The sequence below is a fragment of the Bos javanicus genome, chromosome 8, assembly GCF_032452875.1.
Source record: "Bos javanicus breed banteng chromosome 8, ARS-OSU_banteng_1.0, whole genome shotgun sequence".
NCBI lineage: Eukaryota > Metazoa > Chordata > Mammalia > Artiodactyla > Bovidae > Bos > Bos javanicus.
The window spans coordinates 60,205,322-60,233,044 of record NC_083875.1 but is presented as its reverse complement, the minus strand read 5'-3'; the positions used below and the strand labels follow the sequence as shown (position 1 = coordinate 60,233,044).

General features: G+C 39.6%; 1 protein-coding gene across 4 annotated transcripts in view; it reads right to left on the bottom strand.

Annotated features, from left to right (window-relative positions):
- The window catches only part of LOC133253284 (phospholipid-transporting ATPase FetA-like), a 110,731-nt gene that overhangs the window by 23,975 nt on the left and 59,033 nt on the right, over positions 1-27,723 (bottom strand). For all 4 annotated transcript variants that reach the window (XM_061426831.1, XM_061426833.1, XM_061426832.1 and 1 more), the window contains 5 exons: positions 26,671-26,829; positions 25,349-25,437; positions 12,325-12,521; positions 8,978-9,186; positions 4,509-4,552 (listed from right to left, as the gene is read on the bottom strand). In XM_061426831.1, coding sequence (XP_061282815.1) covers positions 4,509-4,552; positions 8,978-9,186; positions 12,325-12,521; positions 25,349-25,437; positions 26,671-26,829 — 698 coding nt within the window. The remainder of the gene's footprint in view (positions 1-4,508; positions 4,553-8,977; positions 9,187-12,324; positions 12,522-25,348; positions 25,438-26,670; positions 26,830-27,723) is intronic.

Sequence of the window (27,723 nt, the reverse complement as noted above, 5' to 3'; positions counted from 1 at the left end):
CAGATATTCAGATGACATCACCCTTATGGCAGAAAGTGAAGAGGAACTCAAAAGCCTCTTGATGAAAGTGAAAGTGGAGAGTGAAAAAGTTGGCTTAAAGCTCAACATTCAGAAAACGAAGATCATGGCATGGGTCCCATCACTTCATGGGAAATAGATGGGGAAACAGTGGAAACAGTGTCAGACTTTATTTTTCGGGGCTCCAAAATCACTGCAGATGGTGACTGCAGCCATGAAATTAAAAGACGCTTACTCCTTGGAAGGAAAGTTATGACCAACCTAGATAGCATACTCAAAAGCAGAGACATTACTTTGCCAACAAAGGTTCATCTAGTCAAGGCTATGGTTTTTCCTGTGGTCATGTATGGATGTGAAAGTTGGACTGTGAAGAAGGCTGAGCGCCGAAGAATTGATGCTTTTGAACTGTGGTGTTGGAGAAGACTCTTGAGAGTGCCTTGGACTGCAAGGAGATCCAACCAGTCCATTCTGAAGGAGATCAGCCCTGGGATTTCTTTGGAAGGAATGATGCTAAAGCTGAAACTCCAGTACTTTGGCCACCTCATGTGAAGAGTTGACTCATTGGAAAAGATTCTGATGCTGGGAGGAATTGGGGGCAGGAGGAGAAGGGGACGACAGAGGATGAGATGGCTGGATGGCATCACTGACTCGACGGATGTGAGTCTGAGTGAACTCCAGGAGTTGGTGATGGACAGGGAGGCCTGGTGTGCTGCGATTCATGGGGTCGCAAAGAGTCGGACACGACGGAGCAACTGATCTGACTGATCTGATCCAATCCAGAGAGCAATATGGCACTACTAAATGCATTAAAAATCTAGCCACCCTTTCAGCAACTAATTTACTTACAGGACTTTATTCTAAGGAAATAATTATCAGAAGAGGAGACAAAAATGTATGTACCTGGGTGCTTATCATAATGCTATTTATAATAGCAAAAGACAGCAGAATAAAAACAGGAGATTGGCTACATCAATTAAGATGCATCGATATACCTCAATGGTGAAAAATTGAAAGCATTTCCCCTAAAGTCAGGAACAAGACAAGGGTGCCCACTCTCACCACTACTATTTAACATAGTTTTGGAACTTTTGGCCACAGCAATCAGAGCAGAAAAAGAAATAATAGGAATCCAGATTGGAAAAGAAGTAAAACTCTCACTGTTTGCAGATCACATGATCCTCTACATAGAAAACCCTAAAGACTCCACCAGAAAATTACTAGAGCTAATCAATGAATATAGTAAAGTTGCAGGATATAAAATCAACACACAGAAATCCCTTGCATTCCTATACACTAACAATGAGAAAACAGAAAGAGAAATTAAGGAAACAATTCCATTCACCATTGCAATGAAAAGAATAAAATACTTAGGAATAAATCTACCTAAAGAAACAAAAGGCCTATATATAGAAAACACTGGTGAAAGAAATCAGAGAGGACACAAATAGATGGAGAAATATACCATGTTCTTGGATCAGAAGAATCAATATAGTAAAAATAAGTACACTACCCAAAGCAATCTATAGATTCAATACAATCCCTATCAAGCTACCAACAGTATTTTTCACAGAACTAGAACAAATAATTTCACAATTTGTGTGGAAATACAAAACACCTCGAATAGCCAAAGCAATCTTGAGAAAGAAGAATGGAACTGGAGGAATCAACCTGCCTGACTTCAGGCTCTACTACAAAGCCACAGTCATCAAGACAGTATGGTACTGGCACAAAGACAGAAATATAGATCAATGGAACAAAATAGAAAGCCCAGAGATAAATCCACGCACCTATGGACACCTTATCTTCAACAAAGGAGGCAAGAATATACAGTGGAGAAAAGATAATCTCTTTAACAAGTGGTGCTGGGAAAACTGGTCAACCACTTGTAAAAGAAAAACTAGAAGACTTTCTAACACCATACACAAAAATAAACTCAAAATGGATTAAAGATCTAAACGTAAGACCAGAAACTGTAAAACTCCTAGAGGAGAACATAGGCAAAACACTCTCCGACATAAATCACAGCAGGATTCTCTATGACCCACCTCCCAGAATATTGGGAAAAAAAAGCAAAAATAAACAAATGGGACCTAATTAAAATTAAAAGCTTTTGCACAACAAAGGAAACTATAAGCAAGGTGAAAAGAAAGCCTTCAGAATGGGAGAAAATAATAGCAAACGAAGCAACTGACAAACAACTAATCTCAAAAATATACAAGCAACTCCTAGAGCTCAATTCCAGAAAAATAAACAACCCGATCAAAAAATGGGCCAAAGAACTAAACAGACATTTCTCCAAAGAAGACATACAGATGGCTAACAAACACATGAAGAGATGCTCAACGTCACTCATTATTAGAGAAATGCAAATCAAAACCACAATGAGGTACCATTTTACACCAGTCAGAATGGCTGCAATCCAAAAGTCTATAAGCAATAAAGTGCTGGAGAGGGTGTGGAGAAAAGGAACCCTCTTACACTGTTGGTGGGAATGCAAACTAGTACAGCCACTATGGAGAACAGTGTGGAGATTCCTTAAAACACTGGAAATAGAACTGCCATATGACCCAGCAGTCCCACTGCTGGGCATACACACCAAGGAAACCAGAATTGAAAGAGACACGTGTACCCCAGTGTTCATCGCAGCACTGTTTATAATAGCCAGGACATGGAAGCAACCTAGATGTCCATCATCAGATGAATGGATAAGAAAGCTGTGGTACATATACACAATGGAGTATTACTCAGCCATTAAAAAGAATACGTTTGAACCAGTTCTAATGAGGTGGATGAAACTGGAGCCTATTATACAGAGTGAAGTAAGCCAGAAAGAAAAACACCAATACAGTATACTAATGCACATATATGGAATTCAGAAAGATGGTAATGAAAACCCTGTATGTGAGACAGAAAAGGAGACACAGATGTATAGAACAGTCTTTTGGACTCTGTGGGAGAAGGCGGGGGTGGGATGGTTTGGGGGAATGGCATTGAAACATGTATATTATCATATGTGAAATGAATCGCCAGTCCAGGTTCAATGCATGATACAGGATGCTCGGGGCTGGTGCACTGGGATGACCCAGAGGGATGTGATGGGCAGGGAGGTGGGAGGGGGTTCAGGATGGGGAACACATGTACACCCGTAGCGGATTCATGTCAATGTATGGCAAAACCAATACAATATTGTAAAGTAATTAGCCTCCAATTAAAAAAAAAAGAGGTATCGATATAGCTGGATACGACAGTCATTCAAAATGATATAGATGTAGACATAAATATACCTAAATATACGGACATGGAAGGAGGGCCACAATATATACTGTGTCTGATGAATAAAAAGAGGCTGAAAATAGCATGGATGTTGTGATCCATCCATCCTTCCTTCCTACTTACCTACCTATCAGACCTAGATGTATATGTGTGTATATATACACATGAAAAGTATCTGAAAAGATCAGATCAGATCAGATCAGTCACTCAATTGTGTCTGACTCTTTGCGACCCCATGAATCGCAGCATGCCAGGCCTCCCTGTCCATCACCAACTCCTGGAGTTCACTCAGACTCACATCCATCGAGTCAGTGATGCCATCCAGCCATCTCATCCTCTGTTGTCCCCTTCTCCTCTTGCCCCCAATCCCTCCCAGCATCAGAGTCTTTTCCAATGAGTCAACTCTTCGCATGAGGTGGCCAAAGTACTGGAGTTTCAGCTTTAGCATCATTCCTTCCAAAGAAATCCCAGGGCTGATCTCCTTTAGAATGGACTGGTTGGATCTCCTTGCAGTCCAAGGCACTCTCAAGAGTCTTCTCCAACACCACAGTTCAAAAGCATCAATTCTTCGGTGCTCAGCCTTCTTCACAGTAAAATACTCCCAAATTTGACACTGGTTATCTAAATGAGACTAAATCATTTTTAACTTTCTTCTTCATACATTTCTATATTGTTTGAATTTCTTATTATAAGCACAGATAATTTTTTTAAACAGAAAAAAACCCAATAAAGCTATTTTCAATTTATTTATTAATAAGTAAATAAATGTTTTAAAGAAATTTTAATAGCACTATTGAGAAAACAAGTAATATTTATATGCAGAACTAGAATTTATTCTCAAGTAATGTAATGTCTTCCAAAAAAGTATCTTAAACCACTATTTATTTGCTGTCCTAGATCATTTTTATGAGCTCAAGGATTTATCCCTTTGCTGGCTTCTATAGACATTCTTGACTTTAAAAATATTTATATATCATTTGTATGTAATTATATACATAATAACCTTCTTATAAAAAGGTATTTTCATTTAAAAACACAAACCCAAATCTGCTCAAATAAACAGGTTATTTCCATAATACTTTCTGATATTACAGGGTCAATAACAGCTGGGGTATTTCAGGGGCTCAGGGAGTCCCAGTCTGTACTGAAGATGCTGCTGTAAAGCATAGCCTCGCTCAGCTCCTGCATGTACCTCACAGGGAGCTGTAAACACTCACCTTGGAGACTTCTGTCCTAGGTCCGTTTTTGTCATAAACATCACCTGTTGGTAAGTAAACAGAGTACACACTTGGCAAAGGTTTTAAAGAAGGATTTACATTTCTTTTTATTGTGGTAAAAGATACATAACATAAATTTTCATTTTAACCATTTTTTAGTTAAAAAATCAGTATCATTCACAATATTGTGCAACACTCACCATTATATATTTCCTAAACTTTTTCAGCATCCTAAACAGAAACTCCTTACTTTCCCTTATTCCCAGCCCCTGGTAATCTCTAATCTGCTTTCTGCCTCTATAAATTTGCCTATTCCTGATGTTTCATACAAGTAGAATGATACACTATTTCCTATTTTGTCTGGCTCATTTCACATAGCATAAAGTTTTCAAGAATCATTCATGTTGTAGCATGTGTCCGAACTTTTTTACTTTTTATGTTGGAGGTCATGACACTGTACAGGACACAGGAATCAAGACCATCCCCAAGAAAAAGAAATACAAAAAAGCAAAATGGCTGTCTGAGGAGGCCTTACAAATAGCTGTGAAAAGAAGGGAAGCAAAAAGCAAAGGAGAAAAGGAAAGACATACCCATTTGAATACAGAGTTCCAAAGAATAGCAAGGAGAGATAAGAAAGCCTTCCTTAGCGATCAATGCAAAGAAATAGAGGAAAACAATAGAATAGGAAAGACTAGAGATCTCTTCAAGAAAATTAGAGATACCAAGGGAACATTTAATGCAAAGATGGGCTCAATAAAGGACAGAAATGGTAGGGACCTAATAGAAGCAGAAGATATTAAGAAGAGGTGGCAAGAATACGCAGAAGAACTGTTCAAAAAAGAACTTCATGACCCAGATAATCATGATGGTGTGATCACTCATCTAGAGCCAGACATCCTGGAGTGTGAAGTCAAGTGGGCCTTAGGAAGCATCACTACAAACAAAGCTAGTGGAGGTGATGGAATTTCAGTTGAGCTATTTCAAATCCTGAAAGATGATGCTGTGAAAGTGCTGCACTCAATATGCCAGCAGATTTGGAAAACTCAGCAGTGGCCACAGGGTTGGAAAAGGTCAGTTTTCATTCCAATCCCAAAGAAAGGCAATGCCAAAGAATGCTCAAACTACTGCACAATTGCACTCATCTCACACGCTATTAAAGTAATGCTCAAAATTTTCCAAGCCAGGCTTCAGCAATACGTGAACTTCCACTGACTCAATGGACATGGGTTTGGGTGAACTCCGGGAGTTGGTGATGGACAGGGAGGCCTGGCGTGCTGTGATTCATGGGGTCGCAAAGAGTCGGGACATGACTGAGTGACTGAACTGAACTGAACTCCTTGGAAGGAAAGTTATGATCAACCTATACAGCATATTAAAAAACATAGACATTACTTTGTCAACAAAGGTCCATCTAGTCAAGGCTATGGATTTTCCAGTGGTCATGTACTGATGTGAGTTGGGCTAGAAAGAAAGCTGAGGTCCGAAGAATTGATGCTTTTGAACTGTGGTGTTGGAGAAGACTTTAAGCGTCCCTTGGACTGCAAGGAGATCCAACCAGTCCATCCTAAAGGAGATCAGTCCTGAGTGTTCATTAGAAGGACTGATGTTGAAGCTGAAACTCCAATACTTTGGCCACCTGATGTGAAGAGCTGACTCATTTTAAAAGACCCTGATGCTGGGAAAGATTGAGGACAGGAGGAGAAGGGATGACAGAGGATGAGATGGTTTGATGGCATCACGACTCAATGGACATGGGCTTGGGTGGACTCTGGGCGTTGGTAATGGACAGGGCGGCCTGGCGTGCTGTGGTTCATGGGGTTGTAAAGAGTCGGACACGACTGAGTGACTGAACTGAACTGTCTGAGTATTCCATTACAGGAATACTTTCCATGGCAGGAAAGCTATGACAAACCTATGGTGAGTTAAAAAGCAAAGACATCACTTTGCTGACAAAGGTCCGTATAGTCAAGGCTATGGTCTTTCCAGTAGTCATGTACAAATGTGAGAACTGGGCAGTAAAGAAGGCAGAGTGCCGAAGAATTGATGCTTTCAAACTGTAGTGTTGAAGAAGACTCTTGAGAGTCCCCTGGAAAGCAAGGAGATCAAAACAGTCAATCTAAAAGGAAATCAATCCCGAATACTCTTTAGAAAGACTGATGCTGAAGCTGAAGCTCCAATACTTTGGCTACCTGATTCAAACCACTGACTCCATTAGAAAAGACCCTGATGCTGGGAAAGATTGAAGGCAGAAGGAGAAGAGTGCAAAAGGATGAGATGGTTGGATGGCTGATTTAATGATCACTGATTCAATGGACATGAACTTGGGCAAACCCTAGGAGATGGTGAGGGACAGGGAAACCTGGCGTGCTGCAGTCCATGGGATCACGAAGAAGCATACATGACTTGGTGACTGATTAACAACAACATTCCATTAAATGGATATATCACAGTTTGTTTACCTATTCAATTGCTGATGGAAACATGGGTTGTTTCCACCTTTGGCTATTGCGGATACTGCTGCAATGAACATGGATACGTCTCTCTGTTTGAATCCTTGTTTTCTTTTTCCTCTTTTTGGTATATACCTAGGAATGGAATTACTGGGTCATACGATCTGCCTGCAGTGCAGGAGATCTGGGTTCAATCTCTGGGTTGGGAAGATCCCCTTGGAGAAGGAATAGCTATCCACTTCAGTATTCTTGTCTGGAGAATTCCATGTACAGAAGAGCCTGTTGGGCTATAGTCCACGGGATCACAAAGAGTTGGACACGACTGAGAGATCAATACTTTTACTTTTCTTTCATAGTAATTTAAAGTAGGATTTTAAAAATATTTATTTATTTTATTTGGCTGCATTGGGTTTTAGTTGCAGCATGCCAGCTTCTCAAGTTGTGGCTTGTGGGTTCCAGAGCATGCGGGCTCAGTAGTTGTGGTGTAAGGGCTTAGTTGCTTCACCATACGTGGAATCTTAGTTCCTCTAACAGGGATCAAACTCAAGTCTCCAGAATTGGAAGGTGGATTCTTAACCACTGGATCACCAAGGAAGTCCCCAAAATAAAGGAGGATTTTTAAAAATTTAATTCTTTTATGTGGTTGCGCCAGTTCTTAATTGCCACAAGCGGAATCTTTGAGTTGCAGTATTTGAACTCTTAGTTGACGTATGTGGGATATACCCAGTTCCCTGACCAGGGATTGAATCCTCATCCCCTGCATTGGGCAGGCAGATTCTTAACCACTGGACTGCAGGGGAAGTTCTAAGGAGGATTTTAAAAGCTTATTTCTTCTGATTCTATCATCCTAGACTTGCAATTAAGCTCCTCAAATCTCCTCAGGCCATGTAGCTCTCAGTGCCCTATAAGCTCCTTTCTCCAAGCAAATGGTAAGAATTCTGCTGCTTGGGGTGCAACTCTTCTCCTTAAGTGTGAGTAAGGTGAGCCTGGAGGCTTGGCATCTATGAGACCTTGAACCTCAGGAAGCTCTTCATCAGAAAAGTCCCCTAGAAGAGAGGTTAAAGTAGTGCTGGAATGCTTAGGGTTCTTGGCCAGTAGATAGCACAGACAGATTGGGGGTGGAAGACAGTCTGATGCCAAGTGCAGAAACACCCAGGACCCTTTGCAACCCTACCTAGCATATGATCAGGTCTTACAATGAGTTAGAAAATTAAGATCCTCACCCAAATTAACCACCCAAAAATAATCTTTCAGAGTTTATACATGTGAAAACTTATTTGGCAGGAGTAATAGAAAATATTAGAATGCTCTAGCTTTTAAAAATCCTTTAACTGTAATTTTTAAATTTAATTATTAAATTTTTAAAAAACTGTACATTTTAAAGAGTACAATTCAGGGGCATTTAGTGCATTCACAATGTTTTACAACCACCACATCTTTCTAGCTTCAAAGCTTTTCCATCATCCCAGAAGAATACCCCATGTGCTCTAGCTTTTTTGATGTGATTGCTTTCCTTCGCAAGTTACTGCCATAATGTTCACACATATGAAGACTTAACACTATCACAAAAACAAGCTCATCTAACACAGGAAATAAATGAACAACCGGGTAAGGGAGACACTAATCAAATTCTGAGCACCCTTTGATGACTTCTTTCTAGACTGTTTATTGATCTGAGGTGGAATCAGGAGAATAGCAGCTTCAGTAACACCCTGGTTGCACCATCTGATTTAACGTGAGATTAACTAACATTCCCAAGACACTGGCAATTCTCTGAAGACAGAGATTAAGTCTTATACATATTTGCAATGTCCCACACAATGGATGGCATCTATAATGTGCTAGGTAAGTGTTTTTTGGTTAGAACTGAATGGACTAGGTGATCTTTGCTTAGGGGACAGCAAGCTGTAAGAGTAAGTAAATGTGAATTTAGAGACATACAGATTTAGAGATAGATTATTCCTGAGAACAACCCACAAAGTAAAATTTCCCCAAGGGAAAGCAGAAAGACATGCATACCATATAATGTCCCGTTAATTGAACACTTGTTGAAAATCATGATGTTCTGAGTCAGGGTCCCTGTTTTGTCAGAGAACACATATTTGACCTGGCCGAGCTCCTCATTAAGGGTGGTGGTACGAGCCTGTGCTGGTGTGTTCTTTGGTTCATAAAACATCTTCCGATCCCAGTTGATATAGAAACTGTTGCCCAATCTTATTATCTCAACACTAAGGAGAAAGCAAGAAAAGAAGGGTCCTGGGTCAACACAGGGCAAGTAAATTCATCCCCCTGGTTTCCTTCTTTCCAGTCCTGTGGTAGAAATGAAAATCAGAATACCTTCTCTCAGAACCTACAGTCTTGAAGGACCCTTCATACTAGCCAACCCACTGTAATTCTACTTTGATCATTATCACTCAAGTCTTTACTTATTACCAGAAAACTGATTAACTTTGCTGAGGCATATTCCCTTTATACTACTTCGTTCAAATTTTTTAAAATTCTGTAACAATGCAAGGCCTGACAGAGTTAAGCTAGTTTATAAAAGGCAGCCAAAGCTTAATTAGAGGGGTATTGCTGCTGTCACGTAAACTCATTAATGGGGAAGAGAGATACTTGAGACTGGAGACTGTGCTTCTTCGTTTCAGAAGAGGAAGGGGAAGATGTGTGAGACTCAGAAACAGCTTACTGGAGCTGATCCTCTGATAAAGTTCTCAGCAGACCCAGCTTGCCTGTAGGGTAGCTTTTTCCTAAAACAGCTTCCTCTCCATTTTATCTGAATTTTCCCAGTTGTGTTAGTCACATTCCACTTTTATTCTAAATGACACGCCTTATGGATTCTCCATGGCTTCCCTTGTGGCTCAGCCAATGCAGGAGATGTGGATTTGATTCCTGGGTTGGGAAGATCCCCTGGAGAAGGAAATGGCAACCCACTCCAGTATTCTTGCTTGGAGAATCCCATGGACAGAGGAGCCTGGCAAGCCACGGTCCATGGGGTCACAAAAGAGTTGGACATGACTTAGCCACTAAATAACAACATGGTTAACAAGCATCTTCATTTTAAAACAGTGCAGACTTTTAAAGTGCCTTCCTTCCTATCATCATTCATACTTCAGTTGAGTCAGTTCAGTCTCTCAGTCATGTCCGACTCTTTGCTACCCCATGAATCGCAGCACGCCAGGCCTCCCTGTCCATCACCAACTCCCGGAGTTCACTCAGACTCACATCCGTCGAGTCAGTGATGCCATCCAGCCATCTCATCCTCTGTCATCCCCTTCTCCTCCTGCCCCCAATCCCTCCCAGCATCAGAGTCTTTTCCAATGAGTCAACTCTTCGCATGAGGTGGCCAAAGTATTGGAGTTTCAGCTTTAGCATCACTCCTTCCAAAGAAATCCCAGGGCTGATCTCCTTCAGAATGGACTGGCAGGAGTGTGTGTTATCTCATTGCTTCATTAGTAACCCCTGTCTGAGACAACTGCATTAAGAAACATGAATCTTTTGTTTGAGGTGAGGGAGGTGGTGCTCAGGCCCTCATTATTGACTTTATTAGTCCTCATGTGTTGAGTTTTGACCCCTCTCTTCCTTCACCAGACCAGTCACCATAGCAACCTCTCTAAACTCAGACACTTAATGATATTATTTCTTTCCTTAGAAAGATTTCTGTTGGTCTTAGGATAAAGCCCAAACTCCTTGACCTAACATTGAAGGCTCTCCTGAATCTAATCCTAAATTACCATCCAACACCTCAGTCTAGGCTCACTCACTGTTCTATGACCAGATCAAGCTTTTAAAAACCTCTAACCTTTGTACATACTGATCTTTCTGCTTGTAATATTATTTTCATATTTTCTTATTGGTAAATTCTCCTCTTTTCTCATGTATCAGTTTGATGATTACTTTTTTCTGTAAATCCCTAAGACTCTGTAGGTGGAACCAACCTATTCCTTTTCTAGGCTCCCATAGCATTCACATATTAATTTCTATTACATAATTCTTCATATTGTATCTTAATTATTTACTTAAGTATCTGTTTCCATGGCTATGTTGTAAGCTTATCTGGAGGAAGGGCTGTATTATTATTCATGTATCTTTCTCTGTAACCTAATATAGTGCTTGGCACATAGTCAGTTCAGTCGCTCAGTTGTTCAGACTCTTTATGACCCCATGGACTGCAGCATGCCAGGCTTATCCATCCATCACCAACTCCCGAAGCTTACTCAAACTCATGTCCATTGCATCGGTGATGGCATCCAACCATCTCATCCTCTGTTGTCCCCTTCTCCTCCCACCTTCAATCTTTCCCAGCATCAGGGTCTTTTCCAATGGGTCAGTTCTTTGCATCAGGTAGCCAAAGTATTGCAGTTTCAGCTTCAGCATCAGTTAGTCCTTCCAATGAATATTCAAGATTGACTCCCTTTAGGATGGACTGGTTGGATCTCCTTGCAGTCCAAGGGACTCTCAAAAGTCTTCTCCAACACCACAGTTCAAAAACATCAATTCTTCTGTGCTCAGCTTTCTTTATAGCCCAACTCTCACATCCATACATGACTACTGGAAAAACCATAGCTTTCACTAGACGGACCTTTGTTGGTACCTTTGTTGGTAACATAGTAGGTGTTCAATAAATATTTAATTAGTAAGATAATTTAGCTAACTTAGCACACATGCATATAGGGTGATTTTAGGGTTCGGATGCCACAATGTAGGGTTTAGAAAACCCGAAAAGGATGCAGAAAATGTGTTTGGGTGCATTTATGTGAAAGGGAATGCTGGAACTCAAAAAAAGAGATTGGAATACAGTAAAAACTTATTTTACCTATATTTCAAATTTTTTTCCAATGTGCTCATGAAAAGGGGAAGGAAACATCCTTCATCTTCTCCATCTTTTAGGAACCAGAATTTAAGTCACAATCACACCTACCTGCAGTTTGCCACATTGTTTCTGGGGGAAAAAGCATTCTGAATTCTGAGTCATTTACAAATGACTGTTTAGAATCTGGGTCATTGATAAACTAGGGGCTGCCTAGCTTTTACTTTAACACAAAATTTGTGTGCATTGTTTTCTAATTATTTCATGTGTTTGTATGTCTTATTTAGTCATGTACATTATAAATTATTTGAGTGTAGGAATAATTTTTTTATTATATAACCCACAAAGTATCTAGCACAGTATTCTGGACATAGAAAGCATTTATGCAAACTCTAAATATTTCTCAGAGTGTTTTGTGCACCAGGCACTCTGGAAAGTAAAAGGTTAAAGAGCACAGCATCTGTGTTTCCTAAAAGTTCACAGTCTAGTTGGGGAATAAGAAGGAAGTATCCCCCCCCAGAAGAAGTCAGCTCCTCCCTCAGCTGTCAAAGAAGCCTACCTGACGTAGAGGGAAATAGGCACCATGGTGTTGAGGATAATGAAGTAGGACCAGAACATAAGGGTGGCAGAGAAAACTGATGAAGAGACATAGTCTTCCCACGGCAGATAATCCTGGAAGTAGTAACCTTTGTTGTTTTCCCAAATATAATGACCAACTGCTAGGAGAAAACACATGCAGCCTAAAAACAGGAAAATCTAGAAATCAAAAAAAGAATTAAATTAACATTTCATCCAAGATGTACTGCTTTAGTTCTACCATCTGGAGTCTCTCCCTCAACAAAGCTTCTCTCTTTTCTTCGAGGGCAGGGTGGGGGGTTCCCCCCTGAAGCTCACAGTCTCTAGGCAGTAGTCCACAAGACAGAAAAGAAAGCCCAGCAGGAGTCATCCTTGGGATTTTGATAGGACAAAACAGTAACTAAAATGCATTAAGTATTAAGTGCCAATAACAGTGCTAAGTACTCTACGTGTATTATTTACTATTATTCTCGTCTTTTAATAATAGATAATAAACTTGATATTAAGAATGGAAAAGTATTTTGCCTGAAGTTATCTGGCTACTATCCAGGAGAGACAGGTTTTGGACCAGTTCCAGAACCCAAGCTCTTAATTACTCCATTATTGAAGTGAGGTTCTACTTTAACAAAAGTATAAAAAGTGTGACACTGGCTCAGCAGTTGCAGGTGAGGAGGTGAGAAGGAAATGGATGTAAAAGGCTGACAATATAGCAATCATGTTTACAGAAAGAAGATGGTAAAATAGGAAGGCAGACCATGTGCCTACTGAGCCTAGAACTCTAAGGGAAGTGGTTGGAAAGAATTAGAATATTAGTGTGTGTGGACTGACTTTGACAAAGGAAAGATTTGAAGTAGGCGAATAATTGCAAGAGGAATAGAGTGAAATTTGGGGCTTCCCTGTGGCTCAGACAGTAAAGCATCTGCCTGCAATGCGGGAGACCCAGGTTCAATCTCTGGGTCAGGAAGATCCCCTGGAGAAGGAAATGGCAACCCACTCCAGTACTCTTGCCTGGAGAATTCCATGGACTGAAGAGCCTGGTGAGCTACAGTCCATGGGGTCGCAAAGAGCCAGACATGACTGAGCAACTTCACTTTCACTTTCACTTGGGTCATCAAATTAAATCACTATCTTGAAGAGATATCTCCACTCCCATGTTCAATGAAGCGTTATTTGCAATGGCCAAGACATGGAAACAATCTAAGTGTCTATCGACAGATGAATGGATAAAGAAAATGTGATACACACACACTCACACACAGACACAGACACAGACACACACACACACAGACACACACACACTACAATGGAACATTATTCAGCCATGAAAAAAGGGAATTCTATAATTTGTGATAAATGCCCAACTCTTTAAGAAACTGCCAAATGCTTTCCAAAGTGGTTATACAATTTTACATTCCATCAGCATCACATGCCCACATATCTACAAAGAAGACATGTATTGTTACTGTGAACTTCTAAGTCTACTCAGAGGTCTTCAAACCTATGCCCTTTGTCACAAGGTGTGAACTGTTCAAAGTAACCCATCCCCACTGGTAGAAAACTGTAGGTCTCAACTTTGAGTCACTGATAAAAAGTCTTTGAAGACAAGAGTATTAAGGCAGAAGAAGCAGATCTAACTAGGACCACTCTCAAAAAATGAGATTTAAAAATCTTTTTTATTATAAAAAACTTCAAACACATATTAAGATATTAAATATTATAATGAACCTCTATGTACCCATCACCCAGCTTCATCAATGATCAATTCATGGCTGGTTTTATTTTATTCCAAATCTCCTCTTCCTCTGTCCTCTCTTTTATTTTAAGCAAATTTCTCACATTATATAATTTTATTTGGAAACTGTTTAATATATATCTTTAAAGGATCTTACTTAAACACATAATCACGATACCTTTATCACTTAAAAAGTTAGTAATAAACCCTCAATATCATTCAATATTTGAGACTTGAGAGTTGAATGAGGGATGAAAGAGAATAAAGCAGGAGCATTAAGATAAAAAAGAACAAAATCTGCTTTTATTCCTAGCCTAATGCAGATTCATATTGAGTAGTTTCATTCTTTGTGATGCAGGTTTCTCTGGGGCCATAAAACTCTTCATAATCTTACTCCCCCTTTGTTCTGCTTCTCTTCACTGAGTTATGTGACAGAATGGCTTCTCCTCATGGTTCAGATTAAACTTTAATGATGAGTTCTAATGGCTGTGCTTTATCCATGTCAGTTAAGTTCAGTCACTCAGTCATGTCTGACTCTTTGCAATCCCATGGACTGCAGCATACCAGGATTCCCTGTCCATCACCAACTTCCAGAGCCTGCTTGAACTCATGTCCATCAAATCGATGATGCCATTCAACCATCTCATCCTCTGTCGTCTCCTTCTCCTCTTGCCTTCAATCTTCCCCAGCATTAGGGTCTTTGCAAATGAGTCAGTTCTTCCCATCAGGTGGCCCAAATTATTGGAGTTATAGCTTTAGCATCAGTCCTTCCAATGAACATTCAGGACTGATTTCCTTTAGGATGGACTGGTTGGATCTCCTTGCTGTCCAAGGGACTCTCAAGAGTCTTCTCCAACACCACAATTTAAAAGCATCATTTCTTCAGTGCTCAGCTTTCTTTATAGTCTAACTCTCACATCCATACATGACTACTGGAAAAACCATAGCCTTGACTAGACGGACCTTTGTTGGCAAAGTAATATCTCTGCTTTTGAATATGCTTTCTAGATTGGTCATAGCTTTTCTTCCAAGGAGCAAGTGTCTTTTAATTTCATGGCTGCAGTCACCATCTGCAGTGATTTTGGAGCCCCCCAAAATAAAGTCTGTCACCGTTTCCATTGTTTCCCCATCTATTTGCTATGAAGTGATGGGACCAGATGCCATGATCTTCATTTTCTGAATGTTGAGTTTTAAGCCAACCTTTTCACTCTCTTTCACTTTCAATAAGAGGTTCTTATGTTCTTCTTCACTTTCGGCCATAAGGATGGTATCATCTGCATATCTGAGGTTATTGATACTTCTCCCAGCAATCTTGATTCCAGCTTGTGCTTCATCCAGCCCGGCATTTCTCATGATGTGTTCTGCATATAAGTTAAATAACCAGGGTGATAATATACAGCCTTAAGGTACTCCTTTCCCAATTTGGAACCAGTCTGTTGTTTCATGTCCAGTTCTAACTGTTGCTTCTTATCCTGCATACACATTTCTTAGGAGGTAGGTCAGGTAGTCTGGTATTCCCATCTCTTTCAGAATTTTCCTCAGTTTGTTGTGATCCACACAGTTAAAGGCTTTGGCATAGTCAATAAAGCAGAAGTAGATGTTTTTCTGGAACTCTATAGTTTTTTCAGTGATCCAGCAGATGTTGGCAATTTAATCTCTGGTTCCTCTGCCTTTTCTAAATCCAGCTTGAACATCTGGAAGTTCTTGGTTCACATGCTGTTGAAGCCTGGCTTGGAGAATTTTGAGCATTACTTTACTAGCGTGTGAAATGAGTGCAATTATATGGTAGTTTGAACATTCTTTGGCATTGCCTTTCTTTGGGATAGGAATGAAAACTGACCTTTTCCAGTCCTGTGGCCACTTCTGAGTTTTCCAAATTTACTGGTATATTGAGTGCAGCACTTCCACAGAATCATCTTTTAGGGTTTGAAATAGCTCAACTGAAATTCCATCACCTCCACTAGCTTTGTTCATAGTGGGGCTTTCTATGGTCCACTTGACTTCACATTCCAGGATGTCTGGCTCTAGGTGAGTGATCACAAATCATGGTTATCTGGGTCATGAAGATCTTTTTTGTACAGTTCTTCTGTGTATTCTTTTTTTTTTCCCCCCAAACTTATTTATTTTTAATTGAAAGCAAATTGCTTCACAATATTGTATTGGTTTCTGCCATACATCAACATGAATCAGCCACAGGTATACATATGTCCCCTCTCTCTTGAACCACATTCATTTTTTTTTTTGAAGTTTTTTTTTTTTAATTTTATTTTATTTTTAAACTTTACAATATTGTATTAGTTTTGCCAAATATTGAAATGAATCCGCCACAGGTATACCCGCGTTCCCCATCCTGAACCCTCCTCCCTCCTCCCTCCCCTACCCTCCCTCTGGGTCGTCCCAGTGCACCAGCCCCAGGCATCCAGTACCATGCATCGAACCTGGACTGGCGACTCGTTTCATACATGATATTATACATGTTTCAATGCTATTCTCCCAAATCTCCCCACCCTCTCCCTCTCCCACAGAGTCCATAAGACTGATCTATACATCTTCTGTGTATTCTTGACCCCTCTTCTTAATATCTTCTGCTTCTGTTAGGTCCATACCATTTCTGTCCTTTATTGTGCCCGTCTTTACATGAAATGTTCCCTTGGTATCTTGAATTTTCTTGAAGAGATCTCTAGACTTTCCTATTCTATTGTTTTCCTCTACTTGTTTGCATGGATCACTGAGGAAGGCTTTCTTATCTCTCCTTGCTATTCTTTGGAACTCTGCATTTAGATGCATATATCCTTCCTTTTCTCCTTTGCCTTCAGCTTCTCTTATTTTCTCAGTTATTTGTAAGGCTCCTCAGACAACCATTTTGTCCTTTAGCATTTCTTTTTCTTGGGGATGGTCTTGATCCCTGCCTCCTCTACAATGCCATGAACCTCCGAACCTCCATCCATAGTTCTTCAGGTACTCTGCCTATCAGATCTAATCACTTGAATCTATTTCTCACTTCCACTGTATAATCGTAAGGGATTTGATTTAGGTCATACCTGAATGGTCTAGTGCTTTTCCCTATTGTCTTCAATTTCAGTCTGAATTTGGCAATAAGGAATTCATGATCTGAGACACAGTCAGCTCCCAGTCTTGTTTTTGCTGACTGTATAGAGCGTCTCCATCTTTGGCTGCAAACAATATAATTAATCTGATTTCGGTATTGACCATCTGATGATGTCCATGTGTAGAGTTGTCTTCCATGTGGCCAATATTAAATTTGAAACCATATTCCTCTACCTGCCACTTCTCCAGCCCCAATTCTATCAACTCCAGTTGTTAAAAAGGAAGGAAGGTAAAATGATGATAATAAATTATTATTACTTACTTATAAATATAAATTTATTTTTAATTATTTTAAATTATTAGAATAAATAAACTTGACACCCTCTAAAGTTGTGGGAGAAAATTACAGAGTGACTTTCAACACTGCTTCTGCTCCATCCCTGTTAATGACCCATCAGTCATTTCTAGGGCTGTGCCCTCCCCTCAACCAGAAAGGAAATCAGTTCTGTCAGACCAAGCCCCTGAGCGCAGGACTTCTCCCACTCAGAGAGGCCTGCAGGGGCAGTACACAATCTGCTGTTTCCTCATTCCTAGAGCTTTTCCTGCCATCCTGAGACTTTCTAAAATCTTGCAGATGGTCTCTTTCTTAAGAAACATTTATGCTGTGATGGGGTTTATTGGTACTTAGTCTCTAAAGCTTCACAGTGCTTCCTCTGTATAGGAAGAAAGAAATAAGAAATTGGTTGTTGCTACAAACCCCAAACTTTACTTTGTTTATTATGAGAGCCAGTCAGACCCAAGAAGAGCAGATTACCTCCCATTTTGTACTGTGTGTACAGTAAAGGCTGAAAGAGATTCTCAAGTCTGTCAAGAACTAAGGCCATTGCTGATCACAGTCCTAGGCAGCCTGTAAAAAGAATATTCCTCGGTCCTTGGGCCTTTCACTTCTGTGCTTTTCACTGTACCTTTTCACTCCAGAAGTACAGCCTAGATTTCTGGCATCATTTAAATTTCAAGCACTGATTTTTTTTTTCTTTGCCCCACAAATACAGTCCTACTTAAAGAGACTAGGGTTCATAAAGCATTGTCACTGTGAGCTCTGGGGAGCTCTGGGCACAGGGAAAGGACCAGACTCCAGGTCAGCTATGGGTTTATCAAGAAGCGTCTTTACTCATCTTGCTTCCTGTCTCTGTCAGAATTTCCCCTAAGAATCATTTCTAAAAATGGGGAAGAAATGAAATGTTCAAATGAGGAAGAATTTCTGCTTCAGCTTGAGAAACGGAGTGCGTTATATCTAACTACACTGACAATGTCTTGGCAAAAATACCACATAAACAAAACTGCTGAGCTGATAAGAACCTAGCTAATTCGAGAACATTTCTTCATTTAGTAACCATTCAAAAGATACTTCCTGAGAACAGCTTTGTACAAGACACTCCCAAGGATGTAGAGATGGATATAATTTCTACCTTAGAGGCTCATAATTTGGTAGCTCAGGCACTCATTTGTCTTTCTAACTTAGCACAGAATAATGATGCTTCTATTATGTGTTATTTTCCAGTAGTCATGTATGGATGTGAGAGTTGGACTATAAAGAAAGCTGAGGGCCGAAGAATTAATGCTTTTAAACTGTGGTGTTGGAGAAGATTCTTAAGAGTCCTTTGGACTGCGAGGAGATCCAACTGGTCAATCCTAAAGGAAATCAGTCCTGAATATTCATTGGAAAGACTGATGCTGAAGCTGAAACTGCAGTACTTTGGTACCCTGATGCGAAGAGCTGACTCATTTGAAAAGACCCTAATGCTGGGAAAGATTGAGGGCAGGAGGAGAAGGGGACGACAGAGGATGAGATGGTTGGATGGCATCACCGACTCAGTGGACATGAGTTCGAGTAAACTCCGGGAGTTGGTGATGGACAGAGAGGCCTGGATGCTGCGGTTCATGGAGTCACAAAGAGTCGGACACGACTGAGTGACTGAACTGAACTGATTATATGCTAAACACAGTTCTAGGGACTGGGATACAATGGTGATAAAAGACAACGTCTTAACTCTCAGAGGGTTTGTAATCCTGTGGATATAGGTGGAAAACAAGCAAGTTAAGAAATGAAAAATACAAGTTAACTAGTGCTAAATGCTGTGAGGGAGAAGGCAATGGCATCCCACTCCAGTACTCTTGCCTGGAAAATCCCATGGACGGAGGAGCCTGGTAGGCTGCAGTCCGTGGGGTCGCTAAGAGTGGGACACGACTGAGAGCCTTCACTTTCACTTTTCACTTTCATGCATTGGAGGAGGAAATGGCAACCCACTCCAGTGTTCTTGCCTGGAGAATCCCAGGGACGGCGGGGCCTGGTGGGCTGCCGTCTATGGGGTTGCACAGAGTTGGACACGACTGAAGCGACTTAGCAATAGCAAATGCTGTGAGGAAAATAAAACAAGTTAACAGAATAAAAAAGGTCTTGGTGGAGGTGATGCCCACTTTAGATGGGTGGCAGAGAAGGCTTCTCTGGAAAGGAGACGTTAAAACCCTGAAAAAGAAGCAAGCCATGCAAAGGCCTATGCAGCCATTGGCCAGCCAGAATGAAGTTCCCATGAGAGGAAGAAGTCTGCTCTCTCACTTGATTTGTAGTTTGCCTGGGTATAGATTTCTAGGTCAAACTGAGAACTTTGAAGGTATGAACCTCTGGTTTCCAGGACTCAGTAGTGCTGGTGAGAAATCTGATGCCAATCTAATTCTCATTGTTCATATCTTACTCTTATCTCTATGAAAACTTTGAGGTACTTCTAAACACCACTGGAGCTCTAGAATTTCATGATGTTTAATGGATGTTTTAAATCTGAAATTCATATCCTTCTTCGATTATAGGAAATATTCTTCTATTATTTCTTTGACAATATTGTTCCTTCCATTTTTGCATTCTGATACTCCTGGGAGATCCTGTGGGGGTTCTTGGTTTGGTCCTCCAATTAAAAAAAGTATTTATCTCTTAGATTTTTGGTTTTAAGGTCTAGTATTCTTTGACTCTTTATTTCAGCCCTTCTATTGACTTTTTAATTTCAGTAGTTTTTACTTTCCAAAATTCTTTTTTGTTGTTCTTAGATTGCTTATTTTATTCTTTGATTAAAAAAAATTGTAGGGAATTCCCTAGCAGTCCAGTGGTTAAGTTTCCACACTTTTGCTGTTGGCCTAGGGTTGATGCCCAAGCCACAGCATGGCCAAAAAAAAAAAAAAAAGAATCAGTCTATTCTTATTTGTGCAATTGTTTCTTCTAAGAATAGTGAAATTCTTTTGAAAGTTCTTTTCTCTTTTGAATTATAATGTTTTTTCCAGAGTCAGTTATTCTATTTGTCCTCATCCTCTTCTTTTGTGCTCCTGGTTTTTTTTCCAGATCACTTAAAAACAGAAGTAAAAGAGTAGTTTGACCATTATAGGTTGGCTTTATTTCCTTTGGATAGTTTCATTTCCCTAGTAGGCCACTCCCCTGAATGGGAAGATGGAACCACGAGCTCTGTGTAGGTAGGCAAAATGTGTTAGTTCACTGGTTTTACCCTAGGATATAAAAGGAACTTGCAGGCAAACTTGAGTCCCCCAAATTTAAAATAAAGTGGGTTTACTCAGAAGTGATGACACCCACATTAGAAGCCCTAGCCCTCTGCAGAGGTTGTTAAATTTCTTCAGAAAGCAGTTCTCTTGTTTGAGACTGGAAGTCAAATACATTTGTTTTTGCTATATGGATGCCTATAGGGGTGTTAGGATGGTACAGAGGGCCAGTGGTTGTCCAAGCTGTTTTATGGGCAGTTTTAAAATTAGTTGTCCTGATTATTATATCCACATATCTTACTCCTGCTCTCCATTCCTGCTCTCTCAAGCTTGGAACTACTCTTGAGGAATGCATTGCTGCCGAAGAGGAACACATTGCCACCAAAGCTTCCACTATTCTGGCTTACCTATCAGTACAATCTAGCAACTTTATGCGTTCCCAAAGCCCATCAACTTCTTGGGTCTGCTGATGGTTCTTCATCCTTTGTCAGAGAATTTATTTTCTATTTGTACTTTCTCACAGTCATACCGGGCTCGAACAGCAACATCCTTCTTAAACTAGATGCCCAAGAGGAAGCATGGGACCCAAGATGATACTCCCTATTTTCTGAAGGAAAGATTGCATGAAAGAGCTCACAAATGCAGGAATTCATAGCAGCTAGTTGGCTAGTGTAGCTGCTCTGGGCATCTACACCACTTCTCTGCTGAATCCACCTTGTAGGAATTTGAATAGAGAACTACATTCTCTCTTTGAAGACTCCCACTGCAGATCTCTCCATGCAGGTGTGCATGCTAAGTCACTTCAGTCATGTCCAACTCTTTGCAACCCTATGGACTGTAGCCTGCCAGGGTCCTCTGTCCATGGGGACTCTCCAGGCAAGAATACTGGAAAGGGTTGCCATGCCCTCCTCCAGGGATGGAACCCTCATCTCTTAAGTCTCCTGCATTGGCAGGCAGGTTCTTTAGCACTAGTACCGCCTCAGAAACCCAGATACCTCTGCTTTAATCTGCTCTAGGCCTGCTATTCAGCTATTATCCTAGGACTTCCTTTCAGTGTTTGCATGTTTCCTGGCTTCCAAATCTTTCTTGGTTTATTCTCTTCTTTTGCTTGAGTATACTTTAGAAACATCCTAAGAGAGGATACGTAAGGAGTAAATTTTTTTTGAGTCTTTGCACATACCGAAGTTTCTTTATACTCGCATTTTATTGACAGCTTCAATGGATTTAGAATTAGAAGATGCAAATATTTTTCTGGCAGACTTTTGAAGGCAACAACATTTACCTTCTGCTGTTGCTGTTGAGAAGGTCAATGCCATTCTGATTCTTGTTTATGACCTTTTATTTCTCTCTGAAAGCTCTTGCTGCTGCTAAGTCACTTCAGTCGTGTCCCACTCTGTGCGACCCCATAGACAGCAGCCCATCAGGCTCCCCCGCCCCTGGGATTCTCCAGGCAAGAGTACTGGAGTGGGGTGCCATCGCCTTCTCCACTGAAAGCTCTTAGGATCTTTTAAAAAATTTTATAATTTATTCACATGTGGTCAGATTTTCATGTTAAATAGACTTGTCACGTGTTTTAATTTTATCTCCACAGGGTGATAGCAAGCATAGCAGAAAGAGAATTGACTCTGAAAAGTTATGCCTAGATGGATAGGTGTGATCATTGAATAAAATTATGTATGTAAAGCATATGGCACATATTGATGCTCTATCTTCCCAAAGTGAATTTATATACTTGACAGCTGGACCCAGGACTTATAAATCCTTATGGTCCTCATAATACCTGGCACATATTAGATTCTCAATAAAAATGACTTCACCTCACCATACACAAAAATAAACTCAAGATAGCTTAAAGACTTAAACAAAAGACATCATCATAAAACCCCTAGAAGAGAGCATAGGCAAAACATTCTGTGTGACGTAAATTGTACTGATGTTTTCTTAGGTCAGTCTCCCAAGGCAATAGAAATATAAACAAAATGAAAAAAAATGGGACCTAATCAAACTTACAAGCTTTTGCACAGGCAAGGAAACCATAAACAAAATGAAAAGACAACCTACAGAATGGGAGAAAATATTTGCAAATGATGCAAGTGAAAAAGGCTTAATTTCCAAAACATACAAACAGCATAAACAAATGAACAACAAAAAAACAAACAACCTTATCCAAAAATGGGCAGCAGACCTAAATAAACATTTCTCCAAAGAAGATACACAAGTGATTAATAGACACAAGAAAAAACGTTCAACATCAAGAATTATTAGAGAAATACAAAGCAAAACTATAATGAAGTACCATTTTAACTGGTCAGAATGGTCATCATCAAAAAGTCTACAAATAACAAATGCTGGAAAGGGTGTGCAGAAAAGGGAATCCTCTTACACTGTTGGTGGGAATGTATATTGGTACAGCCACTGTGGAAAATAGCATAAAGATTCCTCAGAAAACTAAAAGTAGAATTACCATATGATCTAGCAATCCCACTTCTGGTCATACACTCAGACAACACTATAATTCAAAAAGATACATGCACTCCTTGGTTCATAGCAGCTCTATTCATAATAGCCACGACATGAAAACAAAGTAAATGTCCACTGACAGATGAATGGATAAAGATGTGGTACACATATATAATAGAATACTACTCGGCCATAAAAAAGAATGAAATAATGCCATTTCCAGCAACATGGCTGCAGCTAGAGATTGTCATATTAATACTAAGTGAAGTAAGTTAGAAAGAGAAAGACAAATATCATATGATTTCACTTATATGTGGAATCTAAAATATGGCACAAATGAACCCATTTATGAAACAGAATCACGGACATACAGAACAGACTGGTGGTTGCCAAGGGGGAAGGATGGAGTGGGAGGTTGGGGTTAGCAGATGTAAGCTTTTATATATAGAATGGATAAACAACAAGGTCCTACTGAACAGCATAAAAAATTATAGTCAATATCCTATGATAAACCATAATGGGAAAGAATATTAAATAAGGAAGTATATATATGCATAGCTGAATTACTTTGCTGTATAGCAGTAATGAACATAACTCTAAATCAACTACACTTTAATAAAAAAATATGACTTGACAATGAGTCTTTGACATTATTTTTCTGTGGGACTTTATGTTATTTATCTTTACTATGACTTAACTTGCATATTTGTCAGTGGGAAAAATATTTCTTGACTTATTGTTCATAGATGTTGTGAAGCTGCTGTAAGTGAATGTGAAAATATTCTAAACAGTTAAAATTCCTCTACAGGTGTCAAGTATTATCACTACCTTTCAGATAGGTAACCAGGTAGTTGAGCTTTCTTAGGCATATGGGAGATATCTTGTTTTAAAGACAACCCTAGGCTAAATTACCTACTTATTCCCTAATGATACTCTCTCTGATATTGTCAAAGGCATATTTACCTCTGCTGCCTTTCTGAATTCTCAACTATGATTATCTTCTTCATTAATAAACCAGGAAACGTCACTTTGTTTCAACTGCTGAAAGCTATGCAGACAGTAGTGGAAAGAAAAAGATAGTGAATACTAATATCTGGTCTCAAAGCTGAATGAACTTCCTAATTTTCTAAAATCCCAGTGGTGCAAGAGGTAAAGAATCTGCCTGCCAACGCAGGAGATGCAAGAGACACCAGTTCTATCCCTCGGTTGGGAAGATCCCCTGAAGGAGGGCATGGGAATCCACTCCAATATTCTTGCTTGGGAAATCCCATGCACAGATGAGCTTGGTGGGCTATAGTCCGTGGGGTTGCAAAGAGTTGGACATGACTGAACATGCACACACACATATGATAAGCATGGAAATTAATTAATCTTCAATTTAAAATTTTATTCTTAAAGCTGATTATCATCTACTGAGTGCTTTTAAAAAAAATTTTTATTGGTGTATAGCTGATTTACAATGTTGTGTTGTTTCAGGTATACAGCAAAGTGAATCATTTATACATATATCCACTCTTAGAGATTCTTTTCTCATATAGGCCATTACAGAGTATTCAGTAGACTTCCCTATGCTATACAGTAGGTCCTTGTTTGTTAACTATCTTATATATAGTAGTGTGTATATATCAGTCCCAATCTCCTAATTTATCTCTCTCCCCTTACTGCCTAATAATCATAAATTTGTTTTCTACATCTGTGACTATTTCTGTTTTGTAAATAAGTTCATTTGTACTCCTTTTTTTTATGATTTCACATATAATCAGTATGTACTGAGTGCTTTTCAAATTTCATTTCTTAGCAGTAGAATCCTCTATTCTCTAACTGAAATTTTACAGAACAGATAAATGTGAGGCTGCTCTTTTTGAAGCAGGAACTTCAGAATGAAGAGGCCAGAACAAAACTCTTGATCTTCTCTATTCCCCCTGCAGCAGACCTTAGCCTTCTCTAAGGAAATAGAGTTTGAAAATCATTGGTTTAAGTAAGGTGATCTTATTAATCTAAGTAAGAGCTTATTGAAGTGGTCATGAGTTAAACTGGCTATGAAGAAAAAGAAAAAAAGTGTCAATGAGTTTTCTTCTTATCTGGTCCAGATATAAGTTTGTGGGGTCCTAAAACTGCTTGAGACTTTCAGACAAGTAAATTCTGACTTGAAAATACCAGCTACTGCTGTAGAAGGAAGCAAAGAAGGCCTATTTATAAAAATACAGAAAAGAGGTCTTTAACTTACCCAGAGCACGAGGACATTCATGAGGTGGTCTATGTGTGTCCGTTTAAAGGTGGACTTCCCACTGTTCTGCATTACTTTGGTGTCTGGTCCTAAGTTAAACAGGGAGACATCATCTCAGAATCTCTAAATATTCTCAAGAGGACTGAAATTGGGTTGAAATACACCTTTATGATCACTTTATCAAACTTCTTTCCAATGCTAAAGGATAAAGCCTTGGAGGAAGGCTCATGGTTGGTGCCCCAAACTCAAAGAATGGAAAATTTATTTCTTAGGATAATCCCAATTACTTCTGCAAACTGCATCAGTGCTGAAACCTCCCTCTCTGCAGCATCTTAGACAGTCTAGTTTTTCATTGGTAAGTCAGAATAGGGGCCTCAAGCTTCTCTCTCATCAGCATCTGGTTTATTTAGCTTAGAAAAAGGGTCTTCTGACAAGGAGATATTCACCTTCTTTCGAGGAAACCCATAGCTGGACCAGGCTCTATTTAAAGTTTCTAACTAGGAAATGGAGAAAGTAAAAGGCAATGGCAAGTGATTTCTTCTGAGGTGGGAGCTGAGATTTCTCTGAAGCTGAGCGATAGAGACTTTGAACTTCATGATAGGACAGACAATAAGTAGAAATAAAGGACTTTTAATGACACACTGAGACTAGAGCTGGAAATTATGATCTTACTGTGGTTGTTGTCACGAATACTCACCGTCACCGAGGGCATAGGGAGCACAAAAGCTTCCTTCATTTTCCGGCACTACATTATAACTCCAGAAAATCCCTCACTAAGTATGAAGGATTATGGTTCTAAATGCCATCTCAGGATGGGCCACTGCTCAGGAGCCACATGTACCCTTTCTCTGGCATGAACACTTCACACTGTATTTTATCTTCCCCATAATGAGCACCATGTTTATTCTCTCCACATGTGAGTAATCCACATGTATACCCTCCCCTTTCACACTGTTCTCCTTTCAAATGCTAATTCTATGTATACTTCTATGTGTATACCTTGTCTAGTGTCCAGATGTGGTTAGAAAGACTCATGAATGTTCTGTGGCCTTGGAACACAAAGCCTTCCACTATCAAAGGCAGGGCTGATATGCTGGCAGCTCAGTGTTTGGAAAAAAAGTCATTTTTTTTTTTTTCCTAAAAAAAAAGTTTTTTCTTAATTCCTCCATCCATCTATCCATCTCCCTGCCTCCCTTCTTCAAAGCCATAGTGTTCTGGTATATACCTGAGCATCATATCTACATCATGAAAACTAAGTGCCCACAATGTGGCTATGAATGGAATCCAGCAGGCTGGGGGTTTGTGACTCCAGAAAGACGTACCAGTAAAAATAACCAAGCCATAGCACCAATCTGTATTTCTGATGACACAGCCTCGGAGAATCAGTCTGTCATGATTCAGGATGTAGTTTTTTCCCTTATACATGAGTATTCCTGTGAATCTGTCCAACTTGTTATTGGGAGACTCACACCTCACTTCTCCTGGAAAAAAAAAAAAAAAAGGAATAAGAGTCCTAACTCTGTAATCTTAATTCTTTCCTAACAGGAAGTTCAGTTCAGTTTAGTCACTCAGTCGTGTCCGACTCTTTGCGACCCCATGAACAGCAGCACACCAGGCCTCCCTGTCCATCAGCAACTCCTGGAGTCCACCCAAACCCATGTCCACTGTGTCAGTGACGCCATCCAACCATCTCATCCTCTGTCGTCCCCTTCTCCTCCTGCCCTCAATCTTTCCCAGCAAAGAGGAGGCTTAATAGAAAAGAGGAAAGAACAAGCCTCTTTCAAAATATACACACACCTTTTTTTCCTATCCTTTCTCAGCCACTGCCCATTTCTCAGCAGCTCCCTTTAGAAAGGCAGACAGAGGGTTCTGGGCATCAGAGAAGAGTAATTCTGTGACATGGGTTATCCAGAAAGAGAACAACCCACATGATAACTTATTACCATTAGTACTTCCAGATCAAATGAGCTAAATCTGAATAGATTCAGAAACTACTTAAAGCAAACGTAGTATTTTTTTCAAAATGGAAATAAGTTAATTTTTTCATGATTAGTAAAGTAAAATATGTCCTTTTGTAAATTATATACAACATTAAAAAGGAGAAAGTAAAATTCACTCACTGCCTAGAAATAAGTGCTATTAACCTTTTATAGTATATCCTTCCAAGATTTTTTCTATACATATACTCATAAACATATATATATTTCCAAAGACAAATTTATGTTACATTATACTATGCATAGTGTATTGTAATCTTTTTAAACTTATATGTTGTGAATATTTTTCCATATAAGTAAATATCAACTTGCATACTATTTTTTATGAGTTATATATAATTCACTATATGGCTATATCAAACTTTAACCACACCTCTT